Source organism: Anolis sagrei, chromosome X, assembly GCF_037176765.1.
Source record: "Anolis sagrei isolate rAnoSag1 chromosome X, rAnoSag1.mat, whole genome shotgun sequence".
Classification (NCBI taxonomy): domain Eukaryota; kingdom Metazoa; phylum Chordata; class Lepidosauria; order Squamata; family Dactyloidae; genus Anolis; species Anolis sagrei.
Genome location: NC_090034.1, coordinates 98,473,968 through 98,498,981, shown reverse-complemented (window position 1 = coordinate 98,498,981; position 25,014 = coordinate 98,473,968). Strand labels below are relative to the sequence as shown.

Here is a 25,014-nt window from a genome sequence, read left to right as displayed (position 1 = left end):
TAACAGTTTAAATAATGCACCAGTAAGGCCTTTTCGCGAACCACCATGAGAATTTCGGGGGGGGGGGGCTGAAGCCCCCCCCCCCCCCCCCCCCGGCTACATGCCTGGCAGTCAGGCTTTATTTCCTGAAGGATGGACTGGTTGGATCTTCTCGCAATCCAAGGCACTCTCAGAACTTTCCTCCAACACCACAGTTCAAAAACATCTATCTTCCTTCGCTCAGCCTTCCTTATGGCCCATTCTCACATCTGTAGGTGACTATGGGGAATACCCTTGCTTTAACTATGTGGATCTTTGTTGTCAGTGCGATGTCTCTACTCTTATTCCCCATAGTAACATATGGATGTGAGATCTGGACCATAAGGAAGGCTGAGCAAAGGAAGAGAGATGCCTTTGAACTGTGGTGTTGGAGGAAAATTCTGAGACTGTCTTGGACCACGAGAAGATCCAACCAGACCATACTCCAGAAAATAAAGCCCAGCTGTTCACTGGAGGGAAGGATATTGGAGGCAAAGATGAAGCATTTTGGACACATAATGAGAAGACAGGAAAACTTGGAGAAGACAATTTTGCTGGGAAAAACGGAAGGAAAAAGGAAGAGGGGCCGACCAAGGGCAAGATGGATGGATGATGTCCTTGAAGTGACTGACTTGAGACAGGTGACAGGGAGCTCTGGCGTGGACAGGTCCAGGAGGTCACAAAGAGTCAGAAGCAACTGAACAAATAAATAACAACAACAATCCCCCTTTAAATGTTGAAAAATATGCAAAAATTATTTTAGGGAACTAGGACTGGAAGACAAACCCTAGGATCTTCCTCCCAACACAGTAAAGCTTGAGAGATATGACAATTCCAGTCCTAAAAAGCAATGTTTCCAAACTCTGCTGGTGCCTTATCATGAAGAGAGTTGCCAATCTTTTCTTTTGTCTGCCATGAATGGCAGTGGAAAAGTTAGAAAGTGCTCATGTTAACCTCTGTGGCCATGGAGAGTTCAGCTTGTTCTTTTGTTCAGAGCCACATGTTGCCAAAGCCGGGGCTGTTTCCCCCCTGGTAACTTGGCACCCTTCAATCCCAGACCAACGGGATATGCCATAAATGGAGCATGTGTGTTTTCAAAGGATGCCAACAAAACTCCCCAGAGGCTTCGTGACTGAATCAGCCAAGCTGTTAACAGTGTCATCGTTTGACTCATAAAAAGACAGCGCTCCACTAAAGGCAGTGAGTGTCAAATGGCAAAATTCAAATAAAATACACATTCCTCTAACTAGAGGTGGGGAAGCTCTAGCCCTCTGGATGTTGATGAACCTTTTCTGTTCATTACTCATTATATTGATTTCCTATGAATATTTGCCAGGTTGGTTGGGGCTGATAGGAATTTGAGTCCAGTTCAGTCCAGAGATCCAATTCATCCCCAGTGTTCAGCAAATTTGTGGAGTGGAGGAGGCTACAAGAAAGACCAAAATGGTCCTCAACATCCACAAAACCAAGAGAAATGCATGTGGGTGAAGCCACAGGAGAGTAAGAGATGGCAACATTTATCCGTGTGCCACCTCCATCCATCCGGTGGCGCAGTAGGTTAAACCCCTGTGCCAACAGGACTGAAGACCGACAGATTGCAGGTTCGAATCCAGGGAGAGGTGGATGAGCTCCCTCTATCAGCTCCAGCTCCTCATGCGGGGACATGAGAGAAGCCTCCCACAAGGATGATAAAACATCAAAACATCTGGGTGTCCCGTGGGCAATGTCTTTGCAGACGGCCAATTCTCTCACACCAGAAGCGACTTGCAGTTTCTCAGGTCGCTCTTGACACGACAAAAAAAAACTCCATCTGTTCTACAAGTTAAGCTTTGCTTCTCCTCTGTGTTACTTGTCACCACTCTCTCAAACCCGGAACTTGAGGAAGATTTTGCTCTTATAGACTACAGCACCCAGAATCCTCAGCCAGCATTGGGTTTGACTTTTGTCTGCCTGGAGAACTAGTAGGACAGCTCACTTTCCTTCCTCTTTGAAGTGCTGACATTCCACAAAAGACATCTGACTCCCGCCAAGGGATTGTGCTAAAAACAAGTAGGTGTGAGAATGTAAATAATCTCCTTCCAATGGAGGAGAAAGCGGAAGTTTACTCCAGTGTGAGTCTGCCTCATCGACTCACCCATCTGAAAAAAGAACGGAAAAGAGAGAGGGAGGGAGACCAGGAGAAATAGAGAAATGGATGGATGGAGAGAGAGAGAGAGAGAGAGAGAGAGAGAGAGAGGCAGGTAAAGATAAGATATTTCAATAAGATAGAATGGATGGATCACGGATATAGACAGATAAAGAAACGATAGGACATGATAGCTATATGAGATAATATGGATGGATGGATGGTTAGATAGACAGAGAGAGAGAGAGAGAGAGAAACAGAAAATATTTCAATGAGATATAATGGATGGATCACAGATATAGACTGAAAGCGATAGATAAGATAGGACAGGATAGATATATGGATGGATAGATAGATAAAGATAAAATATTTTGATAAGATAGAATGGATGGATCATAGATCTAGACAGGGAAGGAAAAGATAGAACAGGATAGATATATGAGATAATATGGATGGATGATAGATAAGACAGACAGACAGATAGGCAAGTAAAGATAAAATAGTTCTATAAGATAGAATGGGTGGATCACAGGTATAGACACAAAGAGATAGAGATAGGATAGGATGGATATATAAGGTAATATGGATGGATGGATGAATGATACACACACACAGAGAGAGAAATATGATAGATACATAGGCAGATAAAGATGACATAGCATACGACAGATATTATATATATTATGATACAAAGGATGGATGGATAGATAGAGAGAGAGAGAGAGAGAGATTGTAGAGACAGATTGATGGAATAGATATATGGATAAACAGCTAGGCAAATATGGATGGATAGGCAGATAGAGATGTTTTTTTGATGTGTCAGGAACGACTTGAGAAACTGCAAGTCACTTCTGGTGTGAGAGAATTGGCCGTCTGCAAGGAGGTTGCCCAGGGGACACCGGATGATTTGATGTTTTATCATCCTTGTGGGAGGCTTCTCTCATGTCCCCATATGAGGAGCTGGAGCTGATAAAGGGAGCTCATCCACCTCTCCCCGGATTCGAACCTGCGACCTGCCGGCACAGGGGTTCAACCCACTGTGCCACCGGGGGCTCCGGCAGATAGAGATAGAATAGACAGAATGGATGAGTGGGCAGATATAGATAGGATAAATAGATAAGACAGTCGATAGATGGATTTATAAGATTGGATGCATGATGGATGGATAGGGAGATAGAACTAGGACAGATAATGTTGGGTGAATGATGGATAAATATAAGATGGATGGATGGATAGGCAGATATGGATAGGATAGATACATAAGAATGGATGATGGATAGATTGATAGATCAATTGATCGATCATCAATAGATCAACCGATTGATTGATCGATAAATAGATAGATAGAGCGTAGCGAATAGATAGAAAGATCAAAATTGTTCTTTTACTCATGTTTCTTAACATCTGTTTCTGAAGCCTTTAGTGGGCACTCCCTCCAGTTCTGGCCTCATGCTAACAGATCCTGTTCCCTAAAGACCTGGTTTAAAATTCACATTTGCAATCTGGTGTACAGATGGCAGGCTAATGCAGATAGAGATTTGGGGAAAGCTGCATTTCTCCTCCTTGGATGGAGGGTGGAAATCGTGTGACCTTCCAGATGTTGTTGTTGTTCATTCGTTCAGTCATTTCCGACTCTTCATGACCTCGTGGACAAGCCCACGCCAGAGCTCCCTGTCGGCCGTCACCACCCCCAGCTCCTTCAAGGTCAGTCCAGTCACTTCAAGGATGCCATCCATCCATCTTGCCCTTGGTCGGCCCCTCTTCCTTTTACCTTCCACTTTCCCCAGCATAATTGTCTTCTCTAGGCTTTGCTGTCTCCTCATGATGTGGCCAAAGTACTTCAACTTTGTACTTCAACTTCAACTTTCCAGATGTTGCTGGCCTGAAACTTTTAGCAGCTCAACCTTAGCTATGCTGGCGAGGACTGTTGGCACCATCTCATGATGTTCTGCACCCATTTCCCCATGGAAATATTGTGCCTTACCCTTTGTCCTTTTACACAGGGAAATACACCTTTATATAGGGAAATGCATGCCTCACTAAACACAATGACTCCTTAGAGTTTGCAGTTAAGATAAAAGCCAGACAAAAAGTTGACTATTGTGCTGCAAGGCCATTCAATACTAATTAAGGTAATTGCAACATTCACACTTGCCTCCAGCAGAGAAGAGTTCTTTCTCCCACTCTGGACATTATTCCACAGGTATATAAACCACGCTTGCCTAGTTTCCAACAGACCTCACAACCTCTGAGGATGCCTGCCATAGATGTGGGCAAAACGTCAGTGGAGAATGCTTCTGGAACACGGCCAGACAGCCCGGAAAACTCACAGCAGCCAAATTGACTATTAATTGTTCATGCTGTAATGTCTGACTGTGATTATCTTGAATAATGATCCTCACCTTTAATAAGAGGGCTTAAGTGCTTTACTACATAATACTCAGTGGCCAAAAACAATGAAAATGCTTTGACTTGTTTAGCCAATTCTCCTGAAACGCCAGCCAGGCAGGCAGCCAAACAAACCTATTTTCTAGCATGCATTTCCAAAGGACCCATTGCGTAGATGCCCCATAGTAACACCAGTTCAAAAGCACAGAACAGTTCCTCTTGAAGCCTCCACTAACTGCTGTTGTGTGCCTTTAGGTCAGTATTTCCCAACCTGGGGGTCGGGACCCTGGGGGGGGGTCGCAAGGAGGTGTCAGAAGGGTTGCCAAAGACAATTAACAGTATTTTCTGTTGGTCGTGGGGGTTGCGTGTGGGAAGTTTGGCCCAATTCTATCGGTGGAGTTCAGAATGCTCTTTGATTATAGGTGAACTATAAATCCCAGAAACTACAACCCCAAATCTCAATGTCTATCTTCCCCAAGCTCCACCATTTGGGAATATTGAGTATTCATGCCAAGTTTAGTCCAGATGCATCATTGTTTGAGTCCACAGTGCTCTCTGGATGTAGGTGAACTACAACTCCAAAACCCAAGGTCAATGCCCACCAAACCCTTCTAGTATTTTCTGTTGATCATGGGAGCTCTGTGTACCAAGTTTGATTCAATTCTATCATTGGTGGAGTTCAGAATGCTCTTTGATATTGTAGGTGAACTATAAATCCCAGGAACTACAACTCCCAAATAACAAAATCAAGCCTCCCCCCAAACCCACCAGTATTCAAATTTGGGCGTATCGAGTATTTGTGCCAAATGAATGAAAATACATCCTGCATATCAGATATTTACAAGATTATTCATAACAGGAGCAACGTTACAGTTGTGAAGTAACAATGACAATAATGTTATGGTTGGGGGTCACCACAAATAAGGAACTGTATTAAGGGGTCGCAGCATTAGGAAGGTTGAGAACCACTGCTTTAGGTTTTTGACTGACAGTGATTTTCCAGTTTGAGATACACGAAATGAGGAGAAGAGTCACAGATCCCAACTTTCACTAAATTTGATGCCATTTGGGTCCAGACTAGGATGAGGTCAGTGCAGGCATGGGCAAACTTGGGCCCTCCAGGTGTTTTGGACTCCAATTCCCACAATTCCTAATAGCTTAAGCAGCTGATTGGGAAAAGAAAAGGGTCTGAAGCTGTTAGGAATTATGGGAGTTGGAGACCAAAACATCTGGAGGGCCCACGTTTGCCCATGCCTGCTGTAGACTCAGGCAAAAGCAAACTGCTTCAGTCTGTCTTAGTTTTTGTGTTTGTCCTCAGTCATAACTTTTGCCATCTCTTCACTACAGTCTGATATTGTTTGGGGATGCAAATCCTGGTTGCGAAACACTGGATGATATGAGAGTGGGTTTCCATGACTGAGTGAGAATTCGAACCCTAGTCTCCAAGAGTCAAACCCTCAAACCGCGACACCAATCTGGCTTGCTTTCCTTTGGGATATCCTGTTATACAATTAGGGTGGACAAGGAGTACGAGAAAAGCTGTTCTTTCAGTGCAATCGTCTGGGTGGAGTGAGGATCCTAATCTATACGAGCGCCTACAAATATCCTACAAGAAGGCGGCAATCTGGAGTAGTCGGGAATGCTGGGAATGTCAACCTTCCAAGCCTCCACCAACTGTTTGTAAATGTTTATAATTGTTTACCTATACTGCATGTACATTTGGATTTGCCAGTTTGACTCTACCTCTTTGGCAGTGATTCTCAATCTTCAATCTTCCTAATGCCACGACCCCTTAATACAGTTCCTCATGTTGTGGTGACCCCCAACCATAACATTATTTTGCTGCTACTTCATAACTGTAATTTTGCTCTTGTTATGAATCGTAATGTAAATATTGGATATGCAGGATGTATTTTCATTCACTGGACCAAATTTGGCACAACTACCCGATACACCCAAATTTGCACACAGGTGGGATTGGGGGGGGGGGGGGTTGATTTTGTCATTTGGGAGTTGTAGTTGCTGGGATTCATAGCAAACCTACAATCAAAGAGCACTCTGGACTCTATCAACAATGGGTTGAACCAAACTTGGCACACAGAACTCCCATGACCAACAGAAAACACTGGAACGGTTTGCTGGGCATTGACCTTGAGTTTGGGAGCTGTAGTTCACCTACATCCAGAGACCACTGTGGACTCAAACAATGATGGATCTGGACCAAACTTGGCAAGAATACTCAATATGCCCAAATGTGAACATTGGTGGATTTTGGGGAAAATAAGTCTTGACATTTGAGAGTTACTGGGATTTATAGTTCACCTACAATCAAAGAGCAGTCTGAACTCAGCCCACAATAGATCTGCACCAAACGTGGCACACAGAACTCCCATGACCCACAGAAAAAACTGTGTTTCCTGATAGTCTTTGTGACCCCTCTGACATCCCCTCGCGACCCTCCAGGGATCCCAACCCCCAAGTTGAGAAATACCACTCTTTGGTGTGGGATTGGCTTCAGACACAAGACTCCATTTTTGTATTCAGTTTGCATCAGACCTCAGTGGAGGTGGATGCATGTTACTCTTTGGACTTTAGTAGAACAGTATGCTTTTAAACGTCAATGAAGGTGGATTGCAGTTTGTCTCTTCAGTGAGCACAATTACACAGTTTGGACTATATCTATATGCTTGAAGACATTGACCTATCCTGAATATATACAGGAAGTTTGTATATATTCAGCATATATTGTTATTTTTAAAGAAGACTACTTTGTTTTTGTCCCTTGAGTGCATGTTTTAAACAAGAGAGACTAGATGGGCAACTTCAAAGAAGCAACCATCCTCTGCTAACCCAATATGTTTTTGTAGTGGCATGTCTTTATCCTTGGTAGTTTAAAGACATGGTTCTTCAGTTTAACAACTGAGTTACCTGTGTGCCATTACATAAGTGCTTGTGAATATCAGTTGTTCAAAGGTCATGTTTAATGTATTGTCAAGTCTTTCGTGGCCGGAATCACTGGGTGGTTGTAGGTTTTTCGGGCTGTATGGCCATGTTCTAGAAGTATTTTCTCCTGATGTTTCGCCTGCATCTATGGCAGGCATCCTCAGAGGATGCAGGTGAAATGTCAGGAGAGAATACTTCTAGAACATGGCCATACAGCCCGAAAAACCTACAAAACCCAAGATCATGCTTGTTAGAGAAATTACGCTGTGTAGCCAGTATTGCACCACCTGACATCTGCTAGGAAGTAGCAACCAATAGTGAAAGGACCAAGGCAGTGACATCTCCGGCCCATCCTCTGTTCAGATATCAGCCAGAATGCAACCGACTCAAATAAAGAAATAGTTTTCTAAGATCTACAGAGACACTTGCTGGAACACCTCAGCAAGCAAGAGTCCAAAAGTGGCAGGCTGAAACCCAGAACCTCAAGCCATGGCTGATACCAATTGAGAGACTCCCTCCTGGGCACACAGAAAAATGAGTGACTTGGAAGGTGCTCAACAGGCTATGCTCTGGTGCCATGAGATGCAGAGCCAACCTTAAGAAATGGGGCCACAAAGTGGAGTCCACAATATGCGAGTGTGGAGAAGAACAAACCACAGACCACCTATTACAATGCAGCCTGAGCCCTGCCACATGCAAAATGGAGGACCTTCTTGCGGCAACACCAGAGGCGCTCCAAGTGGTCAGCTACTGGTCAAAGGACATTTAGTATAATGCCAAGTTTTCAAACTTTGCATTCTTTTTAATACAATACAACTATTTGGTTCACTCCTGATACGATAAATAAATATGCTTTTCTTCACTAGTGGTTCTCAAAAGGTGTTCTCATATTTGTAACATGGAAGTGCCATCATTTTTACCTTTTCAATAGGCTATGTAATTTCCAATAAGGAATACATTCTTCCATCACATATTCAGTGGGGGGTACCAACTCAAAATTAAGCATTCCTGGCGCCAGTCCGTGGGTAACCTTGCCTGATTGTGCTATTGTTCTAGTTGTTCTTTTTCGTGTACAGTGGAGAGGCTGCCATTGTTTTACAACTGCAATATGCCCCAAGGACTTTACAGAAAGGAGGGAGAGTACATGAAGAAATGATCACTTTGCTCTCCAGACGCTAACCCTCCTCTTACACAAGGCACCAGATATGTGCTGCCACACCCTTGGAGTTTGGCTCCATCTCCGAATATGAATTTGGAGAGCGCTCTCTGGCATTTCCCATCCCTCCAGCATGAGTGAGAATCACCGCTTTACCCAAGAAGGAAGGAGAGAAAAACACTTCTTCAAAAGCAATGGCAACACCTTGTCACCTTTTTCGGTAACGCAAACGAGATTGGATCGGTGGTTCTCAACCTTCCTAATGCCGCGATCCCTTAATACAGTTCCTCATGTTGTGGTGACCCCCAACCATCACATTATTTTCGATGCTACTTCATAACTGTCATTTTGCTACTGTTACAAATAGTAATGTAAATATCTGATATGCAGGGTATAGTTTCATTCACTTGACCAAATTTGGCACAAATATCCAATACTAGTGGGGTTGATTTTGCCATTTGGGAGTTGTAGTTGCTGGGATTTATAGTTCACCAACAATCAGACCATTCTGAACTCCACCAACGATGGAACTGAACCAAACTTGGCACAGAGAACTCCCATGACCAACAGGAAATACTGGAAGAGTTTGGTGAGCATTGACTTAGAGTTTTGGAGTTGTAGTTCGCCTACATCTAGAGAGCATTGTGGACTCAAACAGTGATGGATCTGGACCAAATACTGCGTTTTCTGATGGTCTTTGACAATTCCTCTGACATTCCCTTGCCACCCCCCAACCCAGGGGTCCCAACCTCCAGGTTGAGAAAAGCTGGACTAGAGGGAAGGAGGAAGCTGACAACATACATAAAGTCCCTATGGAGAGTCTTTGCAAGTTGAGAAGTCAACAAAGTCCTTGCTAAGTATAGGAATCAAGCTGAGTTGGAGATTCGCACCCAGCTCTTTGGTCTTAGGACCTGGGCTCACCAAGGGAGGATATACTTAATATTTCCCCATCAGGTCCATTTTTATGCTTATTTTTATACTCAATATGCCCAAATGTGAACCCTGGTGGAGTTTGGGGAAAATAGACTTTGACATTTGGGAGCTGTAGTTGCTGGAATTTATAGTTCACCTACAATCAATGAGAATTCTAAACCCCACCAACGATAGAATTGGGCCAAACTTCCCACACAGAATTCCCGTGTCCAACAGAAAATACTGTGTTTTCTGATGGCCTTTGGTGACCCCTCTAACACCCCCTTGTGACCCCCCCCCCCCCACAGGTCCCAACCCCCAGGTTGAGCAACACTGGATTAGATAATTTGGCTCATTTAATTTCCTGGCACTCCAGACTCTCACTCCAGACTTCTCAAAAAGTATTTTGCAAACTCCTAGGAACAGAGTTTTGCTGGAGGTCATGTATAGCAGTGGCATAAAATACCAGTAAGTGAATTTTGGAGCAGTTTTACCTGTTTTGGACTTCAGTGCCCAATATGCCTAAAATTCTGGGCATTATAATCCAAAGCAAGTCATAGACAGTCGTGTCAGGAGCGACTTGAGAAACTGCAAGTTGCTTATGGTGTGAGAGAATTGGCCATCTGCAAGGACGTTGCCCAGGGGACGCCCCGATGTTTTGATGTTTTATGATCCTTGTGGGAGACTTCTTGCATGTCCCTGCATGAGACATAAGGAGCTGGAGCTGATAGAGGGAGCTCATCTGCGCTCTCCCCGAATTCGAACCTGGAACCTGTTGGTCTTCAGTCCTGCCGGCACAAGGGTTTAACCCACTGCGCCACTGGGGGCTCCAAATACAGTGATAACTGGTGTTGATTCTTGAACTGCCAGCGCAGAGAAATCAGAACCGTACAGCTCTTCAAGGCATCAGGTCACAACACTGAAGCTCTCTCTTGGCTCCGGCTACCAATCATTGTTTGTAACTCTCAGGTTACAACGAGTCAAGTTTCCCCTCCAAACCCAGAGACGAAGGGGGTGTTCCGATTTCGCAACGGTGGTGACTGATGTGGCCCAGCTGAAAGCACCTGGAGTGGCCAAATTCCTAAAGCGCACAAAATCTCCCAAAACGGACAACTGAATCATCAACAACCACCACCCAATCCCCAGACACAGCAAGAAAAGGAGACTTGGTTGCTTTGAAATCTCGCCCTGTCCCATTCTCTTGTCAGTAATAGAAGAGATAAGAACATCAGACCTGGGGTAAAGAGATTGTTGGAATCCTTTATGGAGTTACAGAGTTCACAGGCTAGCCTTGACCTATTAATTTCACCTTAACTGACCTCACAGGGCTTTTAAAATATTGCTAAAAGGTGTCCCTACCTCATAGTATTGTTGTGACCCTGAACTGAGACACCTCTACCTCACAGAGATGTTGTGATCCTGTTAAGAAGTATTCCTACTTCACAGGGCTGTTGTGATCAGACTAAACAACATCCCAACATCACAGGGCTGTTGTGATCCTAGAGAGAGGCATCCCTACCTTGCAGGGCTGTTGTGATCTAGCTGTGCGGTGTTCCTTTGCTTCTGGAGGTTTTTAGATAGTACTTCATATAATAATACTAATAACAACAACAACAACAACTAGCCGTCACCTGCCACGCGTTGCTTTAGCCCACATGGGGGTTCTGTGTGGGAGGTTTGGCCCAATTCTATCGTTGGTGGGACTCAGAATGCTCTTTGATTGTAGGTGAACTATAAATCCAAGTATCTACAACTCCCAAATCTCAAGGTCTATTTTCCCCAAACTCCATCTGTGTTCACATTTGGGCATATGGAGTATTTGTGCCAAGTTTGGTCCAGATCCATCATTGATTGAGTCCGCAGTGATCTCCAGATGTAGGTGAACTACAACTCCCAATCTCAAGGTCAATGCCCATCAAACCCTTCCAAAATTTCCTGTTGATTGTGGGCATCCCATGTGCCAAGTTTGGTTCAATTCCATCGTTGGTGGGGTTCAGAATGCTCTTTATTGTAGTTGAACTATAAATCTCAAATGACAAAATCCATGTTTTTTGAGCAATGGTCACTTCTTGGGGTAGTAGGTGTATTGTGTCCAAAATTGGTGGCAATTCATCCAGTGGTTTTTGAGTTCTGTTAATCCCACAAACGAACATTACATTTTTATTTATATAGGTAATAATAATAATAATAATAATAATAATAATAGCTCCTGGTGGTGCAGCAGGTTAAACATCTGAGCTGTTGAACTTGCTAATCGAAAGCTCTGCAGTTTGAATCCAGGGAGCGGGGTGAGCTCTCACTGTTAGGCCCAGCTTCTGCCAACCTAGCAGTTTGAAAAAATGCAAATGGGAGTTGATCAATAGGTATCACTTCTGCGGGAAGGTAACACCGCTCCATGCATTCATGCTGACCACATGACCTTGGAAGTGTCTATGGACAATGCCAGCTCTTTGGCTTAGAAATGGAGATGAGCACCATCCTCCAGAGTTGGACATGACTAATCTTAATATCAAAGGAAGCTTTTACCTTTACCTATGAAAACACTTTATAACAAGACATCTAATAAACAGCAACATCCATGGTCAATAGCCCAAGTAACTTCTCAAAACTTCAAGGCAATACACACAAACATATTGTATCCGTACAAGTATCTTATGAGATAAGTGAGGCTGAGAGACCATCACTTGCCCAAAGTTGTGTAAAAGTGTCACCCTGCAGCAAAATGCATCGTGTGTCCAGATAATCTGCTCTACTTTCAAGAGTCTGGGGACGAATTGAAACTGTAGAATGTTTTTTGGTTGTGTCAGGAGCGACTTGAGAAACTGCAAGTCGCTTCTGGTGTGAGAGAATTGGCCATCTGCAAGGATGATGCCCAGGAGACGCCCGGATGAATTGATGTTTTTATCATCCTTGTGGGAGGCTTCTCTCATGTCCCCGCATGAGGAGCTGGAGCTGATAGAGGGAGCTCATCCGCCTCTCCCTGGATTCGAACCTGCGACCTGTCGGTCTTCAGTCCTGCCGGCACAGGGGTTTAACCCACTGTGCCACCAGGGGCTCTAAACTGTAGAATGAATACCACTTGAACTACTGTGGATTGGTTACAATTCTCTGGAATCACAGGAGTTATAGCTTGACGAGGTCTTTAGCCTTCTCTGCCAAAGAATGCTAACTACATATTCCAGGAAGACATAGCATTGAGCTGTAACAGTTAAAGTGGTGTCACAACTGCATCCATTCTTCAGTGATGGATTTAGACTGAAAATTTGGCACAAATACTCAGTTTGCCCAAATGTGACTACTGGTGGAGTTTGGGGAAAGCAGACTTGACATTTGGGAGCTGTAGTTGCTGGGATTTATAGTTTACCTACAATCAAAGAGCATTCTGAACCCCACTAGTGACAGAATTGTGCCAAACTTCCCACACATAATGTCCATGACTAACAGAAAATACCATGTTTTCTGATGGTCTTTGGTGACCCCTCTGACACCCCCCGGCGACCCCCCAAATTCCCAACCTTTTTTTGACCAGGGACCACTTTGATCAGGGACCACTCTCCAACATTAGTACCAAAAGGGTTACAAATAAGTTTTTGGTCAACTTTTGATTTGATTTGGTTATTTGGGGTGCTGATTCAGGAAATTGCATTGGATAGACCACCTCAGCTCTAGTTTCTGATACAGAATACATGCCATCCAGTAGTCGCCATCTGCTCGCCCACAGAAAACCATATTTAATAAGCCTTGGCACTGTAAGAGGGTTTCGCAAAACCAGTCACTCGTGTTGCAACAGTGTAGTAATGGTGAGGCTGTGAACCATATTTTAGTTCTTGCGGACCACAGGTTGGGAACCGCTGGTACAAATGCAACCCATATCAGGAAGCATCTTAACTAGTGTAAGATTTTCTATCATTTGACCCTGATACCAATCCTTACATCGGACTAATACTATTCTATCTCTTCCTGCCCAAAAGTGCATCTTGTGCCCAGATATTCTGATAGACTTTCTATCTATCACAGTAATTTTCAACCTTCCTAATGCCGTGACTCCTTAATACAATTCCTCATGTAGCGACTGACCCCCAGCCATAACATTATTTTTGTTGCTATTTGTTGCTATTTCATAACTGTAATTTTGCTACTGTTATGAATTGTAATGTAAATCTCTGATATGCAGGATGTATTTTCATTCACTGGACCAAACTGGGCACAAATATCTGATACACCCACATTTGAATACTGGTTGGGTTGGGAGTTGTCATTTGGGAGTTGTAGTTGATGGGATTTATAGTTAACCTACAGTCAAAGACCTTTCTGAACTCCACCACCACTGGAATTGAACATGGCACACAGAACTCCCATTACCAACAGAAAATAGTGGATTTGATGGGCATTGACCTTGAGTTTTGGAGTTGTAGTTCACCTACATCCAGAGAGCTCTGTGGACGCAAACAATGATGGATCTGGACAGAACATTTGGTGCAAATACTCAATTTGCCCAAATGTGAGCACTGGTGAAGTTTGGGGAAAATTGATTTGACATTCGTGAGCTGTAGTTGCTGGGATTTATAGTTTACCTATAATCAAAGAGCATTCTGAACCCCACCAGTGATAGCATTGGGCCAAACTTCCAACACAGTACCCCCATGTCCAACAGAAAATACTGTTGGTGGGCATTGTCCTTGAGTTTTGGAGTTGTAGTTCACCAATATCCAGAGAGCATTGTGGACTCAAACAATGATGGGTCTGGACTGAAAATTTGGCACAAATACTCAATTTGTCCAAATGTGAACACTGGTGGGGTTTGGGGAAAATACACTTGACATTTGGGAGCTGTAGTTGCTGGGATTTATAGGTTTTCTACAATTAAAGAGCATTCTGAACCCCACCAGTGATAGCATTGGGCCAAACTTCCAACACAGAACCCCCATAACCAACGGAAAATACTGGAGGGGTTTGGTGGGTATTGTCCTTGAGTTTTGGAGTTGTAGTTCACCAATATCCAGAGAGCACTGTGGACTCAAACAATGATGGGTCTGGACTGAAAATTTGGCACGAATAGTCAATATGCCCAAATGTGAACACTGGTGGAGTGTTAACATTGGGCCAAACTTCCCACACATAATGTCCATGACCAACAGAAAATACCATGTTTTCCAATTGTCTTTGGTGACCCCTTTGACACCCCTCAGCGACCCCCCAAGTTGAGAATCACTGATCTATCACATCACTCCGGCTCTTGACACTTTTGGTGATCTCCGCTCAGTCATTCTGTTTTAAATTGCCATTGACCAAGAAAAAACAATGCTGTGGACTGGGTTGTTATAGGCTTTTGAGGCCTCACAACATCTGAGGATGCTTGTCACAGATGCAGGCGAAACATCAGGAGAGAGTGCTTCTAGAACGTGGCCATATAGCCCAAAAAACCTACAACAACCCAGTGATTCTGGCTATGAAAGCCTTTGACAATGCTGTGGACCTTGTTTTGCATACACACATTCGCATACAGGTGTACTCTTTCTTACCTTCTTGGGCACTGGAGATGCCCGTCCACCAAACCAGCAAACAGGAGAGAAGAGAGCGGCCAAGTTGACCCATTTCCCAGGACTCCAGACAAACTTCAGCTCCAAACAAACTAAAGTCTCATTGGCAGAGATGTAAGGATCCCTAGAAATAATAATAATAATAATCAGGAGACTGTTTCTCCCAAGTCTCCTGGAGAGAAGGCCGAAGGAATTGTTGTCGCCGGAGCCCTGTCTCCACAAAAACAAGTGACGAAACCCAGAATGAAGTCAGCACCCAAGAGATGGATGAAAGGATGGATCCAACAAAGCAAAAAAAAAAAAAGACAACTTCTTTCTCTCCCTTGGCTTGCCAAAAAATCCTGGTGGAAATTCAGAATAATTCCCTGGCTCTTGAGGTTTGTCCGTATCTCGGATTGCTCAGCAACAAGTTGGAGAGCCAAGTGAAAAAGTTCAAATTTCCCACTTAAGTGTTGGTTCCCAAGGCAGAGTGTTGTTTTTTCCACCCGGCTTGCCTCAAAAAGTCTTGCACCTGATCTTTTATTTATTTTTTCCCCCTCCTCTGTTTGTTCTTTCACTCCTTTCTTTCTTTCTAGAAGTGAGGATGAAAGGCAAGAGATCTCTTTCCCCAGGTTGACCACCCAACAGAGTCTGCCCCTCTTTCGACTCTTTCTCTCCAGGACCAGAGTGCTGACTTCTCTCCAAAAGAGAAAAAAGGAGAAAGAGAGAGAAAAATTAGGGAAATGTGTTTTCCCCTTTCTGCTCTGGTCCTGACTCACCCACTCCCACACACTAGTGAGAGAGAGAGAGAGAGAGAGAGAAAAGTTCTTTAGTGGAAGCAGAAAAGCTTGCCAAAGATTCTCGCAAGTTGAAAGGGAGAGGTTGTTGGGGTGGGTGGGAAGACACAGGAGGATGGGCAAATTCCATCCAGCTTTCCCAGGGTTAATGGGAGGAGGAGGAGGAGGAGGAGGAGAACAGAGGAGTGAGAGAATGAAAGGCAAACTTTTTCTTAAAGTTACACGCACCCACTTGCTGGGGAATCAAAAAAGGAGGTGGCAAAATGGGCATCTACAAGGGATGCTTCTACACTGTAACCATAGATTCAATACCTGGCCTAGCAGTAGAGAAGATAGATACTAAAAGTGCCTCTGAGCAGATACAGAGTTCCATCAAGGTGGCAAAAAGGGCATCTACAAGGGATGCTTTTACACTGTAACCATAGATGTAATGCCGGCCTAGAAATAGAGAAGATCGATACTAAAAGTGCCTCTCAGCATATGCAGAGTGTTTCCTGTTCCATCTAGGTGGTGAAAAGGGCATCTACAAGGAATGCTTCTACACTGTAACCAGAGATGTAATGCTTGGCCTAGAAGTAGAGAAGATAGATACTAAAAGTGCCTCTGAGCATTTACAGAGTGTCTTCTGTTCCATCTAGGTGGCAAAAAGGGCATCTACAAGGGATGCTTCTACACTGTAAGCATGGATTCAAAGCCAGGTCTAGAAGTAGAAAAGATCGATACCAAAAGTGCCTCTGAGCATATACAGAGTGTTTTCTGTTCCATCCAAGGATGCTTCTACATTGTAACCATAGATGTAATGCCTGGCCTAGAAGTAGAGAAGATCGATACTAAGAGTGCCTCTGAGCATATGCAGAGTATTTTCTGTTCCATCTAGGTGATCTACATTGTTCCAGCCATGGATTCAATGCCTGGCCCCGAAATAGAGAAGATCGATACTAAAAGTGCCTCTGAGCATATACACAGTCCCTCTGAGCATATAGACAACTCCAAGGTCATGTGGCCAGCATGACTGCATGAAGCACCGTTATCTTCCCGCCGAAGCAGTATCTTTTGATCTACTCACATTTGCATGTTTTCAAACTGCTAGGTTGGCAGAAGCTAGGTTCGTAGCTTGGGAGTGATCCTGGACTCATCGCTGAGCCTGGAACCCCAGGTCTCGGCGGTGGCTGGGAGAGCTTTCGCACAATTAAAACTTGTGCGCCAGCTGCGCCCGTACCTTGGGAAGTCAGATCTGGCCACAGTGGTCCACGCTCTTGTTACATCCCGGTTGGGTTACTGCAACGCACTCTACGTGGGGTTGCCTTTGAAGACTGCTCGGAAACTTCAACTAGTCCAGCGAGAAGCAGCCAGATTGCTCACCGGAGCGGCGTACAGGGAGCATACCACCCCCCTGTTACATCAGCTCCACTGGCTGCCAATCCAATTCCGAGAACAATTCAAAGTGCTGGTTTTGACCTACAAAACCCTATACGGTTCCGGCCCAGTGTATTTGTCCAAACGGATCTCCCTCTACATCCCATCTCGAAATTTAAGATCATCTGGGGAGGCCCTGCTCTCGACCCCGCCACTATCACAAGTGAGGTTGGCGGGGACGAGGAGCAGGGCCTTCTCAGTGGTGGCCCCTCACCTGTGGAACTCACTCCCCGGGGAGATTAGATCAGCGACTTCCCTTTTGGCGTTCAGGAAAAAACTGAAGACCTGGATATGGGACCAAGCTTTTGGACATTCTGGCAGCTAAGGGAAGATCTGACGATAAACATGGGCGAATGGAATGGAATGGATATACGGAACTCTGATCACTGAGCATGAGATTGTTTTGCTAGTTTATTATGCATTAATGTTTTTAACCTGTTAATTGTTTAAATCGTTTTTATGTATTGTTTGTTTAATTGATTCAGGCATCGAATTGTGCCTTTGTTTGTAAGCCGCCCTGAGTCCCCCCTCGGGGGTGAGAAGGGCGGGGTAGAAGTAATTGAAATAAATAATAAAATAAAAGCTGGGGCTAACAGCGAGAGCTCATCCCGCTTCCTGGACTGGAACCGCCGACCTTTCAGTCAGCAAGTTCAGCAGTTCAGCACTTTAACCTGCTGTGCCCACCTATTGATCTCACATTTGCATGCTTTCAAATTGCTAGGTTGGCAGAAGCTGGGGCTAACAGTGAGAGCTCACCCCGCTTGCGGGACTGGAACCGCCGACCTTTCAGTCAGCAAGTTCAGCAGTTCAGCACTTTAACCTGCTGTGCCCACCTACTGATCTCACATTTGCATGCTTTCAGATTGCTAGGTTGGCAGAAGCTGGGGCTAACAGCGAGAGCTCACCCCGCTTCCCAGATTGGAACTGCCGACCTTTTGGTCAGCAAGTTCAGCAGTTCAGCACTTTAACCTGTTGTGCCCACCTATTTATCAACTTACATTTGCATGTTTTCCAACTGCTAGGTTGGCAGAAGCTGGGGCTAACAGTGAGAGCTCACCCTGCTTCCCGGACTGGAACCACTGACCTTTTGGTCAGCAAGTTCAGCAGCTCAACACTAACCTGCTGTTCCCACCTATTTATTGACTCACATTTGCATGTTTTCAAACTGCTAGGTTGGCAGAAGCTGGGGATAACAGTGAGAGTTCAACATGGTCCCCAGATTTGAACTGCCAACCTTTCGGTCAGCAAGTTCAGCAGCTCAGCGGTTTAACCTGCCATACCACCAGGGGATCCAATAACAACAATAATAAAGGTAAATTATATCTGTAATAATAATAATAAGAGTAAAATAATATATAACAACAACAACAGCTTAGAGGTTTAACCCGCTGTGCCCACCAAAGAGGCAGACATTTATTTCATTTGTAAGATGATACCCTACATTGGAGGCAGTTTGACATCACTTGAACTGCGATGGCTCAACACTATGGGATTGTGGGAGTTATAGTTTCATGAAGCCACAGTGCTCTTTGGTAGAGAAGGATAAAGACATTGCAAAACTACAACTCCCATAGCACTGAGCCAGGGCAGTTCAAGTGGTGCCAAACGGCATAAATGCGACAGGTTAGATGCATCCTATATCAGAGAGCGCTGGGATTTGTAGCAAACTACAAATCCCAGGATGCCAGGATGGAGCCATGGCAGTGAAAAGCGGTGTTGCGTTTGCTCTAATTCTGCAGTGTGGACAAACCTTGATCTGGGACAGAGGTGGATGTCGCAACCCAAAGACTGAAAGGCTTGAAGTGCCTCAAAAGCCTGACTCAGCTGTGGATGGAAAAAACAAAAGGAGAACTCTCCTCCCTTGGCCTTGGAGGTCACGTTTCCTGACTAAACACTTTCTAGATTAGTCTTGTTTTCTGGTGTTACTTTTATCATAGTCAGGAAAGGACAAAAGTAACACTAGAAATGGACTTAAACATACTTTTCTCACCTTTTAGCCTTCTTGGTAAGAGAGCGCTGGTGCCTCACCAAACTACATCTCCCACGATTCCATGGCAGTTCAAGTGGCACCAAATTAAATTAATTTTACAATTTTACTAGAATCGGTGTTCGGTGCTAAATAAAATCTCTGCAGATGATATACATGGCACTCTGAACATGTGCAGAGTGCATCTTTTCACCACTGCCATAAATATTGAATCAGTCATAGTGTGCTGGTACGGCTGTACCAAAAGCTCTAATTTCCTTTTCTTTCTTTGAGTGTTTGCATGTATTCCAAAGTTCCATGCATTTTGCAATAAGGTGGCTTCCCTTGGTTTGCAATTATAGGGCCAATGACCCATCAATCATCATTAGGTTCTTTAGTTCCGCCCCTTTCCCCAGGGTTCAGGAAGGAAAGGGAGCCATTTTAGCTCAGTCTTATAGTTGAAAACTTAGCTACAGGACGTGAATCAGCTCCACCTGTAGAGAAGCTTCGTTTCTTATGAAATTCCGGGGGGAAACAGTTCCAAAGGACTCCAGCTGGAGAATCTACAAAGCCTTGGCTGGTAGGTCTACTCAGGACCCAAGAAGCAGTTTGGAGCCGGGAGTTGGGCCCACACCAGCAAAGTTTAGAAAGTAGATAGTCCAAGGAGGGGTTAAAAAGGGTTTTCCTCTTAAAGAAAAGAAACAGTTCACAAAGCCAGTTGCCTGTCCCTTGTGGACAAGATTAAGAAAGACACCAGTTGATTCAAAGCCTTCAAGTATTTGAAGATCTGAGAAGTTTTTGATTGTTTTGTTGAAGACCTAAGCAATAATAAATGACCTTGCTAAACTTTTCAAGCTTCTAAAGACTTTGTATAGAAAAATCCTTAGGGCCTCTCAGCTGAGGCACCCTGGCTTCCCGCTGGACACAAAGAGCACGTCCTGTTCAAAAGCCATTTGTTATAGGCCCAGCGCATGACAGCAACATAGATTGTGGAAGCAACATGTTATAATTAATGGTGTTTAGAGGTTATTTGGGGGAATAACAACATAATGAAGTAAGATGACAAGCAGTACTGGATCTTGGGGCAAGTCACACTCTCTCAGCCTCTTGCCAAGAAAACTCTATAAAAAGGTCACTGTGGGTTTGGAAAGGATGTGAAGGCATGATCCTGATAAGTGTCATTTCTCCCCCATTTAATGACCACTGAAGAATGATTGGATTGGAAGGGACTACAAAGACTATCTAGTCCAGTGGGTTGTTGTAGGTTTTTCGGGCTATATGGCCATGTTCTAAAAGCATTCTCTCCTGATGTTTCACCTGCATCTATGGCAAGCATCCTCAGAGGTATGCTTGCCATAGATGCAGGTGAAACGTCAGGAGAGAATGCTTTTAGAACATGGCCATATAACCCGAAAAACCTACAACAACCCAGTGATTCCAGCCATGAAAGCCTTCGACAATATATCTAGTCCAGTGTTTCTCAACTTTCCGAATACCGTATTGTCGAAGGCTTTCAGGGCCATAATCACTGGGTTGTTGTAAGTGTTTTGGGCTGTGTGGCCATATTTCAGAATCATTCTCTCCTGACGTTTCACCTGCATCTATGGCAAGCATACCTCTGAGGATGTTTGCCATAGATGCAGGTCAAACATCAGGAGAGAATGCTTCTAGAACATGGCCATATAGCCCGAAAAACCTACAAGATTTGGTGGGCATTGACCTTGAATTTTGGCACAGATACTCAATATGCCCAAATGTGAACACTGGTGGAGCTTGGGAAAAATAGCCTTTTAAATTTGGGAGTTGTAGTTTCTGGGATTCATAGTTCACCTATAATCAAAGAGCATTCTGAACCCCACCAATGACAGAATGGGGCCAAACTTCTCATACAGAACTCCCCTGCCTTGAAGGGACTTGGTGGTGCGAGCCTCCCTCCAGCCTCGCATGCTCTCCCTCACCCCGCACATGTGCACCAAGCTAGCCTGCTCTTCCCCTCCCCGCTTGGAGTCTGAGAAATATCCCTCCCCTTGGCTGAGAGGCCAGCCAATCACAGTGGAGGAAGACCTTTGATGGGAAGATTGGCAGTCTGTTTCCAAAAAGGAAGAGAAAGACAGGTGGAGAGATCTTCAGCCTTCTCTGCCAAAGAGTTCCTAAGACCAACAGAAATATATGTTTTCAGAGGTGGTTTTGCCATTTCCTTCCTTGCTATTCTCTGGTGGTCTCCCATCCAAATACCAACCAGGGTTGACCCTGCTTAGCTCCCAAGATCAGAGCGTCTTTCGCCCTGCCTTTGCCTCCTTATCAGCTATGGCAGAGAAAAGACTTCTCTCCCAGGCCAAAGGAATGCAATGCAGACTATTGCCTTCCTACTAAAATCTACTAGAGCCCAGTAATGTTTTCCCCTTCTCCTTTTTGCAGCCAAGCCAAATACAGCCAGTGCATTTGGCTAATAAGTGAAAGCCCAAGATAAAGGGCTTTCAAATGCCCCATTGTTTGTGTCTTGGGGAGGAGAACCAGTGAGGCTTCAGAGTTAACCATTACCTTACCATCAAGGAGGAAAGCCAAGGGAAGACAGGTTGGATCAGCTCCAATGATTGGATCCAGAGATAGAGGCAATGCGGGTCATTGAAAGCAATGTTTATTTGTCTTTAAGGTATGTCAGGAATTAAGCAAATACCACCCATCTTGCACTACCCCAAATCCTTATGGAAAAAGGGGAAATCCATGCTCAAGAAAGCTGTGGAAGAAAACCTTTGAAGGAGATATTATTTTGGGAGGAAAATAATCCCATGAAGTCCTTGCATTTGGGGAGATTTAGTCCCTAAAGACAGCTTTTCCACGCTCCAAGTATGATTGCCAGCCCGAACCTGGGAATGCTGCTCAAGTCATTCCTGTTATGGATTTTCTTGGCAGAATTGGCTCCCTTGTTGCCTTCCTCTGAGGCTGAGAGAGTGCGACTTTCACATGATCAGCCAATGGATCATATCTGACCAGGAATTCGAACCCTGAACTCTCAATAAATCTACACTGTAGAATTAATGCATTTTAACTGACATGGCTCAATCACGGGGAAAAAAAATTTGTCGTGTCAGGAGTGACTTGAGAAACTGCAAGTCGCTTCTGGTGTGAGAGAATTGGCCATCTGCAAGGATGTTGCCCAGGGGACGCCTGGATGATTTGATGTTTTTATCATACTTGTGGGAGGCTTCTCTCATGTCTCCGCATAGGGAGCTGGAGCTGACAGAGGGAGCTCATCCGCGCTCTCCCTGGATTTGAAGCTGCAACCTGTCGGTCTTCAGTCCTGCCAGCACAGGAGTTTAACCCACTGCGCCACTGGGGGCTTCTTATCCTGGGATATGTAGTTTGGTAATGAACACTCTTTAGAGATTATTCCTTCTTGGGAAAAGAAACCTTTAATTGAAACTAGCTGCTTCTAACTGGAAGATATGGAGGCAGAATGGAAGGTGAGTCCTGGCACCACGGTGACTTAGAGCAGTGTTTCCCAACCTTCCTAATGCCACAACCCCGTAATATAGTTCCTCATGTTGTGGTGATGCCCAATCATAACATTATTTTTATTGCTGCTTCACAACTGTAATTTTGCTACTGTTATGAATCTTAATGTAAATATCTGATATGCAGGATGTATTTTCATCCACTGGACCAAATTTGGCACAAATACCCAATACGTCCACATTTGGAAACTGGTGAGGTTGGAGGGGATTGATTTTGTCATTTGGGAGTTGTAGTTGCTGGGATTTATAGTTCACCAACAATCAAAGAGCATTCTGAACTCCACCAACGATGGAATTGAATCAAACTTGGCACATAGAACTCCTGTGACCAACAGAAAATAACAGAAAGGTTTGGTGGACATTGACCTTGAGTTTGGGAGTTGTAGTTCACCTATATCCTGAGAGCACTGTGTACTCAAACAATGATGGATCTGGACCAAACTTGGCACGAATACTCAATATGCCCAAATGCAAATTCTGGTAGAGTTTGGAGAAAATAGATCTTGACATTTGGGAGTTGTAGTTGCTGGGCTTTATAGTTCACCTAGAATCAAAGAGCATTCTGAGCTTCACCAACAATGGAATTGAACCAAACTTGGCACAAAGGACTCCCATGACCAACAGAAAATACTGGAAGGGTTTGGTGGACATTGACCTTGAGTTTGGGAGTTGAAGTTCACCTATATCCCGAGAGCACTGTGGACTCAAACAATGATGGATCTGGATCAAACTTGGCATGGATACTCAATATGCCCAAATGTGAATACTGGTGGAGCTTGGGGAAAATAGACCTTGACATTTGGGAGTTCTAGTTTCTGGGATTTATAGTTCACCTACAATCAAAGAGCATTCTGAACTCCACAAACGATGGAATTGAACCAGACTTCCCACACAGAATTCCCATGACCAACAGAAAATACTGTTTTTTCTCATGGTCTTTGACAACTCCTCTGACATCCCTTCGCTACCCTCTCAGGAGACCTGACCCCCAGGTTGGGAAACGCTGGACTAGAGGGAAGGAAGTAGCTGACTACATACATGAATTCCCTATGGAGAGTCTTTGCAAGTTGAAAAGTCAACGAAAGCCTTGCTAAGTGTAGGAAACAAGCCGAGCTGGAGATTTGCACCCAGCTCTTTCGCCTTATCTGGACCTGGGCTCACCAAGGGAGGACATACTTAATATTTCCCCATCAGGTCAAATTTTTTATGCTTATTAAGCATAGACAAAACTCTCCACCCCGATCCAAGGCTCTCTGGAAACCCCCTTCTTCTCTTCCTTCCTCTTACCAGGAAACTGCCTGTGCTTTTTGGCACTGATTTGCAAGGATGGGATGGAGGTATGTGAGCTGGGTTACACAAACACCGAAGCCAGGCAAAGGTGCTGACAGAAAGTAGGGTCAGGTTTCTTTCTAAATAGACCTCCGCTGATGGATCCTTTGGAGTCAGGAACTGTTGCTGATCATGGGCAGCATGAATCCATCCCAAACCGGTTCGAATCTGGGGAGAGGCGGATGAGCTCCCTCTATCAGCTCCAGCTCTTCATGCGGGGACATGAGAGAAGCCTCCCACAAGGACGATAAAAGCATCAAATCATCCAGGCGTCCCCTGGGCAATGTCCTTGCAGATGGCCAATTCTCTCACACCAAAAGTGACTTGCAGTTTCTCAAGTCGCTTCTGACACGACAAAAAAAAGAAAAGCAAAAAACCTTGTAAAACAAATATTTAACTCTTATATGTATATGTATTTGCTTTGTTTTCAAATTCTGTTCTATTGTGTTATGTCATTGTGAGTTACCTTGATAAAGTAAGCAACAACAACTTCCAGAGTTCCATTGCATTGAATTGTAGTGCCAAAGACACTGTCTTATTCAAGATAAGATCTGATCAAAGCAGAATAGAGTAAAAACTTGACTTTCCTCACTTTAGATCAGCGTATCTCAACCTGGGGGTCTGCACCCCTGTGGAGTGGGAGGGTTGCAAAGGGGTGTCAGAGGGAGTCACCAAAGACCATCAGAAAACACAGTATTTTCTGTTGGTCATGGGGGCTCTGTGTGGGAGGTTTGGCCCAATTCTATCGTTGGTGGGGCTCAAAATGCTCTTTGATTGTAGGTGAACTATAAATCCCAGCAACTACAACTCCCAACAGTCAAGGTCTATTTCCCCCAAACTCCACCAGTGTTCACATTTGGGCATATTGAGTATTAATCTATCCAGTGCTTTCTGGATATAGGCGAACTACAACTCCCAAACTCAAGGTCA

At 44.4% G+C, this 25,014-nt stretch overlaps 1 protein-coding gene across 4 annotated transcripts in view; it reads right to left on the bottom strand.

The window, feature by feature from the left end:
- The window catches only part of AXL (AXL receptor tyrosine kinase), a 315,211-nt gene extending 299,237 nt beyond the window's left edge, over positions 1–15,974 (bottom strand). For all 4 annotated transcript variants that reach the window (XR_010908745.1, XR_010908744.1, XM_067460938.1 and 1 more), the window contains exon 1: positions 15,065–15,974. Coding sequence is in view for 2 of the 4 variants with exons in the window: in XM_067460938.1 (XP_067317039.1) it covers positions 15,065–15,137 (73 nt within the window). In the remaining 2 variants the exon portion in view is untranslated. The remainder of the gene's footprint in view (positions 1–15,064) is intronic.
- Positions 15,975–25,014: the final 9,040 nt, after the last annotated feature.